The 14,550-nt window shown below is 39.1% G+C and overlaps 1 protein-coding gene across 5 annotated transcripts in view; it reads right to left on the bottom strand.

Annotated features, from left to right (window-relative positions):
- Positions 1-1,805: 1,805 nt before the first annotated feature.
- LOC128697231 (cell division cycle 20 protein fzy) overlaps positions 1,806-14,550 on the bottom strand; it is a 31,830-nt gene continuing 19,085 nt past the window's right edge. For all 5 annotated transcript variants that reach the window (XM_053788822.2, XM_053788826.2, XM_053788825.2 and 2 more), the window contains exons 9-13: positions 13,889-14,106; positions 13,118-13,252; positions 9,372-9,497; positions 4,045-4,162; positions 1,806-3,234 (exon numbers count right to left, since the gene is read on the bottom strand). In XM_053788822.2, the coding sequence (XP_053644797.1) occupies positions 3,056-3,234; positions 4,045-4,162; positions 9,372-9,497; positions 13,118-13,252; positions 13,889-14,106 (776 nt within the window). In that variant the 3' untranslated portion in view covers positions 1,806-3,055. The remainder of the gene's footprint in view (positions 3,235-4,044; positions 4,163-9,371; positions 9,498-13,117; positions 13,253-13,888; positions 14,107-14,550) is intronic.

Genomic DNA, 14,550 nt, shown 5'->3' with positions numbered 1-14,550 from the left:
GCATCAAGGAACCTACCTTGAGGGGCCCTAGATCAAGAGCCCCCTTACCAGCATCAAGGAACCTACCTGGAGGGGCTCTAGATCAAGAGCCCCTCTCCAGCATCAGGGAACCTCCCTTGTGGGGTGTTCCAGCCCCGTTATTATGACTTTATTCTTTACTAATGCTCTTGTTTTTGTTGTTTGCAAGTGCCATAGCTTCATAACTGGTTTTCTCAGGTTAACCCTTAAACTGTCCAAACGTAGATCTACGTCCATGTGCAGGGGGCTCCGAATGTAGATTTACGTTTTTTTTTTTTACATGCTTTCAAATGGGGAAAATCAAGGTCGGAGCGCTACGCATGTAACCATAGATCTACGTTTGGACAGTTTAAGGGTTAAAACCTTGTTTCATCATCTAGTTTGTGTTCTCTATTTTTTGCAACAATTGAAAACAAGAAAATGTTATTACCTATTTGTAGCTACACAAGCACAGCTTAACTTTTGGTGCCCCATCATCCTCATTTATGCTATCAATGTTTTTTAAAGTTGTAAGTGGCTGTAGGAATTACTACCTCTTTGTAAATAATTTTGCTGATTTACAATACTAGGAATTGACCTTTGTTGACCTCCACTAGTCACACTATCCCGGCACATTTCATCCCTTATTATAAAACTATTTCTCCAGCTGTGTTGATACCTTTGCCTTCACCCCCAACTTTCTTCTCAATTTTATTACTGCATACCTGGGAGAGAGAGAAACTCACAAAAATCACACAGCACATGGGAAATAGAAGGCAAACAGAGTACATCAAAGAATGGGAAGGGCAGTTCAATTCCCTTGGATTAAGAACCCCTTGGTAACATCAAGGCACCCGGCTTCCTTTGAATGCTGTGAATCCAAAGGTTGTACAATAATAAACAATGTATAACTCCATTAGGTTCAAACATATGAATTCTGACAGCTGAATGGTGAGTGTCTGAGCATGGCTAATTACATTACCTAAACCTCACACAATACAGTGGAACCTCGGTGTTTGAGCGAACCCTTGTCTAAACAAGCAGTATTATTATTAACATAATCAAGGGGGAGCACTAAACCCGTAGGATTATGCAGTGCCTGCAGGGGGGTTGTGGAAGGTATTCAGGCTTAATTCCAGAAACCGAAGCACAGATCCAGTTCCCCTCAAGGAACCTTCCTTGACGGGATGTGAACAAGCAGTAGTGAAAATAAAGGTAAGAGGAAAACCGTGAGAACCACAAATGAATTAAGAAAAAATTTATTTCAAAGACATTGGGTTATAATAATAATAATAATAATAATGATTAAAAATTTATTTTAGTAAAAATACATAAAAAAAAGAAGAAACTCTGCACATGTATTCATTAAACACTATATAGAGGAAAAATAGACCAAATACGTACAGTGGACCCCCGCTTAACGATCACCTCCCAATGCGACCAATTATGTAATTGTATTTATGTAAGTGCGTTTGTACGTGTATGTTTGGGGATCTGAAATGGACTAATCTACTTCACAATATTCCTTATGGGAACAAATTCGGTCAGTACTGGCACCTGAACATACTTCTGGAATGAAAAAATATCGTTAACCGGGGGTCCACTGTATTCCCTACTACATATATTAAAGACCCGAGTGTCCATTAATTAATATTCTCAAGGTATAACTACTCAAATTCCTCTCAGTGCTGATACTGAGCAAAACACTCAATTAGGTAATTATAAACTCTCTACAATCTTCGTAAAGAATATAAGGGCATATAATATATAATATGATTAAGTTATACCTTGAATGTTAAGACCCTGGGATGCCTTCGTAGAGTGTAATTTCAACCTTCTTAAAGATGTGCATCTTTCTTGCTGGAAATGATTATTAATTGCAAGGGAAGGAGCAACTATTTCCTATCTTGTGAATAAATGGTTTACGAAACTGATATTGTGCAACATTTGGGTATTATTATTCTGGAAATGTTTTGCTATGCAGTGGCCTCTTCAGTCCAATACAGAGAAGGGCAGAAGGTGAGGAGGAATTTGAGATAATCAGTCCCTGACTAAAGAGTTTGAGATAATCAGTCCCTGACTGATTACCTCACACTACTACTCATCTTCCACCTTTCTCTGTATTGGACTGAAGAAGCCACTGCACAGAAAAACATTTCCAGAATAAAGATACCGAAATGTTACATAAATGTTTCATTTATCTACTCCCTATCTTCCTTTCTTTTGTCTTTAATAACATACATAGCTTAATAGGAAATACAGTGGACCCCCGGTTAACGATATTTTTTCAATCCAGAAGTATGTTCAGGTGCCAGTACTGACCGAATTTGTTCCCATAAGGAATATTGTGAGGTAAATTAGTCCATTTCAGACCCCCAAACATATACGTACAAACGTACTTACATAAATACACTTACATAATTGGTCGCATTCGGAGGTGATCGTTATGCGGGGGTCCACTGTAATTCCGACCCACTTTCCTAACTATCAGTGTTCAAGAAAAACTAAGGCTTATGTTATTGTATTTATATTTAGACTTGGGACTAAAAAATTGATTACATTATCACAGAAACCTGGCATAACTGCCTAAGGAAAAAAGTAATTTCTGAGGAATCACAAATCCAGCAGCATCCTTGAATCTATATTCCCACCAGATCTAGCCAACAATCTCTGTGGCTTTTTAATAAAAATTTGCTAGTGTAAATCTATGTTGGGTAAAAAGACAAGTGCAATTAATGCAACATTTTCTTGGTAATGTTTTGATCTCTAGGAACTCTGTCAAGCCGTTACAGCTTGATAAAGCTCCTGTAGAGCGAAAGGTTGCCACAGTAAAATGTCACATTAGTTGTACGTGTGTCCTTTTACCTAACATATTGTTGGTAATTCTACCAACATTATTACATTGTAAATCTAGTCAAAGTAACAATTTCCTGTCATATATTATCAGGGGAAATAAATAAGAAGCAAGACTAAAAACAATGTTAAAATACATTACATATCCAAGGAAGTTCCAAATTAGAAATGTAAACTAGCAAAAAATAAAATCTACCGAACAATTTTAACGAATAGTACGAGCCAGCATTGAAATTGGGTGACCTTTGTTGCCATTTGTTTGTTTTTTATCTTTCTTGTCAACAGCCCAACACTTCCACATACGGATAGTCTCGTCAGCAGCTGCGCTGACCACCATCTGCCCGTCAGGTGATAAACACAGTTCTAGAACTCTACCAGTGTGACCTGAAAACATACACACATTGTATGAAATACAAATTATAACGCTCCATTATTTCCACATGACCAAACATTTGTATTTTGGTTTTTTCCCCATTGAATTATGTACATTTTATACAATACATTGTACAGCTAGGTAGTTTTCAAACTTTAAATGCTTTCTAAGAGCCCCAGTTGTAAGTGTGGATGTGTAAGCTGGCAACATCCTCTAATTAGGTAACCCACTTTTTTATAATTAATTTCAAAAGACTATCAATAATCAGTCATATTTTAAGTAATACATTGCACTTTTAAATACACTAGAACTCAGGTGGTTTAGACAGGATGAACTAAAAGAATTTGTTATTAACTTTTAACCCATAAACGGTCCAAGCAGATCTACGTTCGCATGTGTTGTGCTACAAAAGTAGATATTTGTTTTTTTTACATATTTTCAAACAAAAAAAAAGTAGATCAAAGTTTTTTTTAACACATTTTCAAGTGTAAAAAAACAAAAAGAAGATCTACTTTTTTATATACTTTCAAACGTTGAAAAAACGTATACAGTGGAACCTCAAAAATCGAACTGCTTCCAACACAACCAATTATGTAAGTGTATTTTTGTAAGTGCTTTTATAAGTGTATTTTTGAGGGTCTGAAATGGACTAACCTAATTTACATTATTCCTCATGGGAATAAATTCATTCGGTAAAGGCACTCAAACAGCCTTCTGGACCAAAGAAAGTTCGATATTTGAGGTTCCACTGTATATATGTTTGGACCGTTTACGGGTTAAAGGATCAAAGGCAATGTTAGTGTTTGAGGCTTCTAACTCACCTGTAAGATCTGCCACTTTGCACATGGTGGGATACTTCCAGAGGGTCAGTTGGTGGTTGGAAAAGCCATGTCCAGAGATTAATTCCTTATAGTGGGATGACCATAATATGGAGGACACCTGAAGTACAATATCTATCAAAGAACTTCTGAAAGTACATTTTTTATTGCATTTTAATAACTACAAAACTAATATCACTGTCTTGCAAGACAAGACTGGCAAGACAGTGATAGTGTAAATGATGGTTAAAGTGTTTCTTTCTCAGGTCACCTTGCCTCGGTGGGGGAGAACCATTGTGAAAAAAAAAAAAAATCTCCCACGCATACAGAACTTCACAGAAAACCTATGGGTCATTCAGTTCAATGGGTGGCAGATGCTTGATCACCCTCCTACTAGTCAGTCAATCTCCTGGTAATAATTTCTGATGAATAAGACACTCCGGTGTTGAGGATTTTTTTTTTTTTAACACGTCAGTCGTCTCCCAACAAGGCAGGGTGATCCAATAAGAAAGAAAATCCCCAAAGAGAAAATACTTTCATCCTCATTCAACTTTCATCATCACTCATACATAATCACTGTCTTTGCAGAGGCACTCAGATACGACAGTTCAGAAGTCCCTCCAAACTGCCAATATCCCAAATCCCTCCTTTAAAGTGCAGACATTGTACTTCCCATTTCCAGGACTCAAGTCCGGCTAACCTGTCAAAGATGCCTCCCCTAATTCTGATTGCCTAAATTTTGGAAAAAAAAAATAAATAAATAAAAATAAACGATACTTAGGCCTCCAAGATGTTGAGTAAATTTTTGACTTATTTTGGGAAAAAAATAGTCCGACGCCATAAAATATGATAAGTATATCACAAAGGTACTCAGCCCACTTGGGCAACAAAGGCCTGTTACATTTCAAGTGGGAACAGTGTTGGTGCACCAAAGAGTAATAAGCATTTGTTAGTGGAAGAATATAACCCATGGAAGACAAAAATTAGTAATAAGGTTTGTACATTTTGACCTCCAACTAAGATCCCCTATCAGATGCTTACATAAACGGATTTCAGGTCAAAAAAAAAGTTTCTTTCCTATTTTTAGTCGCCATGTTGAACAAATCCTCCCAGGGAACAAAGTCTACTGAACTTGGAAGGGGAAGATCAATCTTTGCAGTGGGAGACTCAAGACGACAGTCAGGGAAATGAACTGAATAAACAATTTATTCTGAATCAAATAAATAATTTAAGTAGAAAAGGAACTTCCACAGACATAAGAGAAGTATTATTGTTAATGTGTCATAAATCACAAAATCATACTAAGACAATTAAAAACAAACCATCGGCCAAGCTCATGGAAGACCCACTTGAAAAACTTGCATTTGTGGTCACAGTGGTGGCCCATGCCCATACAGAAATATACCTAGCTAGATGAATCTTACTGTAGACAGCTGGCCCAGTGCAGCTGGCCCAGTGCAGCTGGCCCAGTGCAGCTGGCCCAGTGGTTCATGCACCAGCCTGGAGTTTTAGGACCTACTTGCCATGGGTTCAAACCCCACCCATTCCATGTTTTATTTTTAAATGTGTCATGAAAATTAACTGACAATGAACTTAAACATATAATGGCCTACATAACTGCTCATTTAGAGTATCTTGAAGACATCACTGATTATTATTCAAAACTTTGGCAGTACAGTTATATAACACAGGTATAAGAATATACAGGTATGTATATGTTTACCTGGTAAAGCACTTGGCTCTCTGAGTAGTACTCTAGCAACACAGAAGTGAAATATTTTCTGAATCTTAAGAAAAATTCCCAATTCCAAAGAAATTATACACATCTGTGAAGGATAAATTTAAGGCTATAATATACAAATTCCGTCCTGCCAAGTGAATGTAAAATGAAAGCCTGTACGTAATTGTTTTACATGATGGTAGGATTACTGGTGTTTTTTTCTGTCTCATAAACATGCAAGGTTTCAGGTACATTTTGCTACTTCTACTTACACTTAGGTCACACTACATACACGTTTTTTTTTTTTTTCAACAAACCGGCCGTATCCCACCAAGGCAGGGTGGCCCAAAAAGAAAAACAAAAGTTTCTCTTTTCAAATTTAGTAATTTATACAGGAGAAGGGGTTACTAGCCCCTTGCTCCCGGCATTTTAGTCGCCTCTTACAACACGCATGGCTTACGGAGGAAGAATTCTGTTCCACTTCCCCATGGAGGTAAGAGGAAATAAACAAGAACAAGAACTAGTAAGAAAATAGAAGAAAACCCAGAGGGGTGTGTATATATATACAGTGGACCCCCGGTTAACGATTTTAATCCGTGCAAGAGGGGTAATTGTTATGCGAAATAATCGTTATGTGAATGAATTTTCCCCATAAGAAATAATGGAAATAAAATTAATCCGTGCAAGACACCCAAAAGTATGAAAAAAAAATTTTTTTACCACATGAAATGTTAATTTTAATACACACAAACTGAAAAAGGCATGCACAATTACATGACACTTACTTTTATTGAAGATCTGGTGATGATTGATGGGATGGGAGGAGGGGAGAGAGAGTGTTAGTGTTTAGAAGGGGAATCCCCTTCCATTAGGACTTGAGGTAGCAAGTCCTTTTCTGGGGTTACTTCCCTTCTTCTTTTAATGCCACTAGGGCCAGCTTCAGAGTCACTGGACTTCTTTCGCACAAGATATCTGTCCATAGTGGCCTGTACCTCTCGTTCCTTTATGACTTGCCTAAAGTGTTTCACAACATTGTCAGTGTAATAATCACCAGCACGGCTTGCAATAGCTGTGTGAGGGTGATTTTCATCCATGAAGGTTTGCACTTCAAGCCACTTTGCACAGATTTCCTTTATCTTTGTAGTAGGCAACTTCTTCAATTTCTCTCTCCCCTCCTCTGAACCAGTTTCCCCAGGTCTGGCCTCTTGCTCTTGAAGTTGATCTATCAGCTCATCAGTGGTTAGTTCTTCATTGTCCTCCTCCACCAACTCTTCCACATCCTCCCCACTAACCTCCAACCCCAAGGACTTTCCCAATGCCACAATGGATTCCTCAACTGGCACAGGATTCTCAGGGTTAGCCTCAAACCCTTTAAAATCCCTTTTGTCTACACATTCTGGCCACAGTTTCTTCCAAGCAGAGTTCAAGGTCTTCTTAGTCACTCCCTCCCAAGCCTTACCTATAAGGTTTACACAATTGAGGATATTAAAGTGCTCTCTCCAAAACTCTCTTAGAGTCAGTCGAGTTTCTGAGGTCACTACAAAGCACCTTTCAAACAGAGCTTTTGTGTACAGTTTTTTGAAGTTTGCAATAACCTGCTGGTCCATGGGCTGCAGGAGAGGAGTGGTATTAGGAGGCAAAAACTTCACCTTAATGAAGCTCATGTCCCCATAAAGTCGCTCTGCCACGTCTGTAGGATGACCAGGGGCATTGTCTAACACCAGGAGGCACTTAAGGTCTAATTTCTTTTCAGTTAGGTAATCTTTCACATTGGGGGCAAATGCATGGTGTAACCAGTTATAGAAAAAGTCCCTAGTGACCCATGCCTTACTGTTTGCCCTCCACAGCACACACAAATTATCCTTGAGGACATTCTTTTGCCTGAACGCTCTGGGAGTTTCAGAGTGATACACTAATAAAGGCTTAACTTTGCAATCACCACTAGCATTGGCACACATCAACAAAGTAAGCCTGTCTTTCATAGGCTTATGTCCTGGGAGTGCCTTTTCCTCCTGAGTAATGTAGGTCCTGCTTGGCATTTTCTTCCAGAACAGGCCTGTTTCATCACAATTAAACACTTGTTCAGGTTTCAGTCCTTCACTGTCTATGTACTCCTTGAATTCCTGCACATATTTTTCAGCCGCTTTGTGGTCCGAACTGGCAGCCTCACCATGCCTTATCACACTATGGATGCCACTACGCTTCTTAAATCTCTCAAACCAACCTTTGCTGGCCTTAAATTCACTCACATCATCACTAGTTGCAGGCATTTTTTTAATTAAATCCTCATGCAACTTCCTAGCCTTTTCACATATGATCGCTTGAGAGACGCTTTCTCCTGCTAGCTGTTTTTCATTTATCCACACCAATAAGTCTCTCTCAACATCTTCCATCACTTGCGATCTTTGTTTCGAAAACACAGTTAAACCTTTGGCAAGAACAGCTTCCTTGATTGTCTTTCTGGTGCCCACAATAGTAGCGATGGTTGATTGGGGTTTCTTGTACAACTTGACTAGGTTGGCGATACGCACTCCACTTTCATACTTATCAATGATCTCTTTCTTCATTTCAATGGGAATTCTCACCCTTATTGGTGTACGGTTGGCACTAGAAGCTTTCTTGGGGCCCATGGTCACTTATTTTCCAGAAACAGCACCGAAAACACTGTAATAATACGAAATATTCCGAGTGTATGCTTGGATGTTACCGCGGAGGCTGGCTGGTAAACAATGGCACGGGCGGCACATGTGAGGCTGGCTGAGGGCGCACATTGGACGCGTCTCGGACGAAAATCGGTGAGCGGGTTTTTAATCGGTATGCGCGGCAAAATTTTTGCGATTAAAGTAAGCGGTATGCGGATTAATCGCTATGTGATGCCATCGTTATGCGGGGGTCCACTGTATATATATATATATATATATATGGCAGTTTGGAGGGATATGTTGTGTATCTTTATACGTATATGTTTCTAAACTGTTGTATTCTGAGCACCTCTGCAAAAGCAGTGATAATGTGTGAGTGTGGTGAAAGTGCTGAATGATGATGAAAGTATTTTCTTTTTGGGAGACGGCCGACTTGTTGGAAAAAAAAAAAAAAAAAAAACATGTATGTGTAGTGTGACCTAAGGGTAAGTAGAAGTAGCAAGACGTACCTGAAATCTTGCATGTTTACGAGACAGAAAAATGGACACCAGCAATCCTACCATCAAGTAAAACAATTACAGGCTTTCGTTTTACACTCACTTGGCAGGACGGTAGTACCTTCCTGGGTGGTTGCTGTCTACCAACCTACTACCTAGAACATATACATGTACAAACATATATATACACACCCCTCTGGGTTTTCGTCTATTTTCTTACTAGTTCTTGTTCTTGTTTATTTCCTCATATCTCCATGGGGAAGTGGAACAGAATTCTTCCTCTATAAGCTATGCGTGTTGTAAGAGGCGACTAAAGTGCCGGGAGCAAGGGGCTAGTAACCTCTTCTCCTGTATATATTACTAAATGTGAAAGAAGAAACTTTTGTTTTTCCTTTTGGGCCGCCCCGCCTCGGTGGGATACGGCCGGTGTGTTGAAAGAAAAAAGATATACAAATTCATACATAGGCAGACCTGAGAATTGGTTTGAACATCCTTGAGACAGATGCCAGTGGTACAGTTCCAGAGTCGAATGGTTCTATCAGCAGTGCCACCACCTGTAGCCAGGAGGTTATTTTGCCAGGGACACCAAGCTACTGCCTGAAATACAACACCACATTATCAGAACACACAACATAATTTTGTTTACAAAATACAATCCTTATACAATACTTTTCTATGTTTTCCTGGCCAATGTCTCCTTACCCTTTGAAATTAAGAAAAACAGAGAAGTGATTATGGCAATTATGGTATATTTATCATCAGAGATCTGGGGATTTGTCAAATGTATGTTTACAACAAGTCAGAGAATACTTGTGGTGGGTGAACAAAATGTTAGAGTGAAATGCTTGTAGATGACATAGTAGGCAAGGGGTAAATGATACAAAGAGGCTTAACTGAATTACGTATATACAGAACAAGGTTTGGTAATACATAATACTTGTATTTAGAAAAATAAGGTAGATATAAGCGAGATATAAGCGACTATTGGCAGAAAGGTGGGCTAGTGCAAAGATGAGTAGTGGGGGGGTTGAAGAGGGTTGGAATAGTTTTAAAAATGCAGTATTAGAATGTGGGGCAGAAGTTTGTGGTTATAGGAGGGTGGGGGCAGGAGGAAAGAGGAGTGATTGGTGGACTGATGAAGTAAAGGGTGTGATAAGAGAGAAAAAGGTAGCTTACGAGAGTTTTTTACAAAGCAGAAGTGTTATAAGAAGAACAGAGTATATGGAGAGTAAAAGAAAGGTGAAGAGAGTGGTGAGAGAGTGCAAAAGGAGAGCAGATGAAAGAGTGGGAGAGGCACTGTCAAGAAATTTTAATGAAAATAAGAAAAAATTTTGGAGTGAGTTAAACAAGTTAAGAAAGCCTAGGGAAAGTATGGATTTGTCAGTTAAAAACAGAGTAGGGGAGTTAGTAGATGGGGAGATGGAGGTATTGGGTAGATGGCGAGAATATTTTGAGGAACTTTTAAATGTTAAGGAAGAAAGGGAGGCAGTAATTTCATGCACTGGCCAGGGAGGTATACCATCTTTTAGGAGTGAAGAAGAGCAGAATGTAAGTGTGGTGAAGGTACGTGAGGCATTACGTAGAATGAAAGGGGGTAAAGCAGCTGGAACTGATGGGATCATGACAGAAATGTTAAAAGCAGGGGGGGATATAGTGTTGGAGTGGTTGGTACTTTTGTTTAATAAATGTATGAAAGAGGGGAAGGTACCTAGGGATTGGCAGAGAGCATGTATAGTCCCTTTATATAAAGGGAAAGGGGACAAAAGAGACTGTAAAAATTATAGAGGAATAAGTTTACTGAGTATACCAGGAAAAGTATACGGTAGGGTTATAATTGAAAGAATTAGAGGTAAGACAGAATGTAGAATTGCGGACGAGCAAGGAGGCTTCAGAGTGGGTAGGGGATGTGTAGATCAAGTGTTTACATTGAAGCATATATGTGAACAGTATTTAGGTAAAGGTAGGGAAGTTTTTATTGCATTTATGGATTTAGAAAAGGCATATGATAGAGTGGATAGAGGAGCAATGTGGCAGATGTTGCAAGTATATGGAATAGGTGGTAAGTTACTAAATGCTGTAAAGAGCTTTTATGAGGATAGTGAGGCTCAGGTTAGGGTGTGTAGAAGAGAGGGAGAATACTTCCTGGTAAAAGTAGGTCTTAGACAGGGATGTGTAATGTCACCATGGTTGTTTAATATATTTATAGATGGGGTTGTAAAAGAAGTAAATGCCAGGGTGTTCGGGAGAGGGGTGGGATTAAATTATGGGGAATCAAATTCAAAATGGGAATTGACACAGTTACTTTTTGCTGATGATACTGTGCTTATGGGAGATTCTAAAGAAAAATTACAAAAGTTCGAGGATGAGTTTGAGAATGTGTGTAAAGGTAGAAAGTTGAAAGTGAACATAGAAAAGAGTAAGGTGATGAGGGTATCAAATGATTTAGATAAAGAAAAATTGGATATCAAATTGGGGAGGAGGAGTATGGAAGAAGTGAATGTTTTCAGATACTTGGGAGTTGACGTGTCGGCGGATGGATTTATGAAGGATGAGGTTAATCATAGAATTGATGAGGGAAAAAAGGTGAGTGGTGCGTTGAGGTATATGTGGAGTCAAAAAACGTTATCTATGGAGGCAAAGAAGGGAATGTATGAAAGTATAGTAGTACCAACACTCTTATATGGATGTGAAGCTTGGGTGGTAAATGCAGCAGCGAGGAGACGGTTGGAGGCAGTGGAGATGTCCTGTCTAAGGGCAATGTGTGGTGTAAATATTATGCAGAAAATTCGGAGTGTGGAAATTAGGAGAAGGTGTGGAGTTAATAAAAGCATTAGTCAGAGGGCAGAAGAGGGGTTGTTGAGGTGGTTTGGTCATTTAGAGAGAATGGATCAAAGTAGAATGACATGGAAAGCATATAAATCTATAGGGGAAGGAAAGAGGGGTAGGGGTCGTCCTCGAAAGGGTTGGAAAGAGGGGGTAAAGGAGGTTTTGTGGGTGAGGGGCTTGGACTTCCAGCAAGCGTGCATGAGTGTGTTAGATAGGAGTGAATGGAGACGAATGATACTTGGGACCTGACGATCTGTTGGAGTGTGAGCAGGGTAATATTTAGTGAAGGGATTCAGGGAAACCGGTTATTTTCATATAGTCGGACTTGAGTCCTGGAAATGGGAAGTACAATGCCTGCACTTTAAAGGAGGGGTTTGGGATATTGGCAGTTTGGAGGGATATGTTGTGTATCTTTATACGTATATGCTTCTAAACTGTTGTATTCTGAGCACCTCTGCAAAAGCAGTGATAATGTGTGAGTGTGGTGAAAGTGTTGAATAATGATGAAAGTATTTTCTTTTTGGGGATTTTCTTTCTTTTTTTTTTGGGTCACCCTGCCTCGGTGGGAGACGGCCGACTTGTTGAGGAAAAAAAAAAAAAAAAAAAAAAGTACACAAGATATGATTACAGAGTGCAGTGACAGTGTGCTAGATGAAGTAGATAAGAAAAGTGTCAAGTAGATTTCTAGAGGTACATGATTTTAGAAAGGCAACAAATATATATTTTTTTATTATTATCAACACATCAGCCATTTCCCACCAAGGTAGGGTGGCCTGAAAAAGAAAAACGTTCACCATCATTCATGGCATCACTGTCTTGCCAGTGGCACGATTACACTACAGTTATAAAACTGCAACATTAACACCCCTCCTTCAGAGTGCAGGCACTGTACTTCCCATCTCCAGGACTCAAGTCATTATTTAGTGGCAGCTACAGTGAGAGTATACCCATGGAAGTTTGTTTAGGGAGGCAAGAAAGTAATGTACCATAGCAGAGAAGTACTAACACTTTTTTATGGGTGAGGAATGCTTAAAATATTGCAGCATTTACGACAAAGTCAGTGGTGATGTTATGTTTGAGAGCAATGTGTAGTGTGAATATTAGGCATAGAATTTGGTGCATAGAAATTAGACTATGGAGCGTGAGTTACCAAAGGTATAATTCAGAGGGCCGAGGAGGGCTTGTCGAATCACTACAAGAGGTTACTAAGTAGGGCAAATGTTCACGTTTCCTATTGCATACATAGTAGCCAACTGAAATTACACTCAAGCTTTCACTAAACAGGTAAGCACAGCATACAGTAGACAAAATAAATGAATACAATAGCAATCCATCTATTTTAGTAATCCATCTGTTTTGCAAGTAAAACAAGTGGGTGTGCTTGTTCTCACCTTGATGGCAGCTTGATGATCAGTGAAGGTATGTAGAGGTGTAGTGGCACCTTGCTCCCAGATGTTCACTTGGTTGTCATTGGCACCAGAGGCCAGAACTCTGCCATCAGGAGACCATTTCAAACCACATACTTCCTGGTGACAAAATTATATTATGAATTTCTTTATCAACATGTTGGCCATCTCCCACCAAGGTAGGGTGACCCAAGATAAGAAATACCATCTTGCACACTATCACTGTCATGCAAGAGGCATTTGCCGAGGGCTTAAATTCCTTCAATTTTCACCTTTAAATGTCACAAAACCACCATTAACAAAGATTTGGACCAAGTATCTTTGCAACATATCTCGTCCCGTTACCTCTACACCACATGACACGACTTCATCAGCTGGATTCCAACTAAAGAGGCACTATAAATTAGCACAATAATACTGGGTATAAGTCTTTGTTAATACAGACACGCCTTGCTAATACAGTGTTTTGCTTTAAAATGCTTCACTAATACAGTGCTTTTCAGCCATATTCATGTTTATCATTTTCGGTGGTGACACCACCGAAAATATATTTTTACAAGTGTATTTTTCCTGCTGCATCATTTCTTTTAGGCTTAGCACTACTGTACATTTAATAAATGATAATGTAAACATGTTTTTAGGCTTTTATATGTACCAGCAAGTGAAATAGAGGCTGTGATTCGCTTTAAGGCAATATTCGTTTTGTGGTGAAGACAATTAAATCCAAAAAACCTTAATAATCTTTGATCAACTAACCTGTGTGTGACTAACCAGCGTAGCAATATGGTGGTCTGCAATACGAACATCATGATGGAAAATCTGTCCTGAGCGAGACCCCGATGAAAGAATATACGAATTCCAAGAGAGAGTAGTGACACGATTTGAATGGCCTCCCATGGTGCGTACCAGCTTCTGTTGCCCAACATCCCAGAGCTGCGTCAAACCAGAGCTTAATCCCATGGCCAGAACATTACCTGTGTAAAATAAACAACTTAATGGTTTCTTGCACGGAACAGAAGTCACATTTTACCACACTGGACGTGTCCCATGAAGATTGTGCAATACATTCAGTAGCACTAATCTATTACACAAATTCCCTTTTAAATTCTAGGAGATAAACAAAAAAAAAGCTCCATCTATTTGAACCATTCTTTTCCTTGTAAAGTTAAACGTAAAACATACATTGCCGTGAGTACAAAAACTGCAATTAAGGACCACTGTGGCACTGGAACAAGAATTCGTAAATTTACCAGAGAGTAGGAAGAATGAAGAGCTGGACAATTGTGTTAGCGAGGCACTGTGGACCAAGATCATCATTTTTTTTTTTTTAACAAGTCGGCCGTCTCCCACTGAGGCAGGGTGACCCAAAAAGAAAGAAAATCCCCAAAAAGAAAATACTTTCATCATTCAACATTTTC

The sequence above is a fragment of the Cherax quadricarinatus genome, chromosome 89 (genome assembly GCF_038502225.1).
Source record: "Cherax quadricarinatus isolate ZL_2023a chromosome 89, ASM3850222v1, whole genome shotgun sequence".
In the NCBI taxonomy this organism is placed as follows: Eukaryota; Metazoa; Arthropoda; class Malacostraca; order Decapoda; family Parastacidae; genus Cherax; species Cherax quadricarinatus.
The sequence above is the reverse complement of the archived record's forward strand: the minus strand, read 5'-3'. Positions and strand labels throughout refer to the sequence as shown.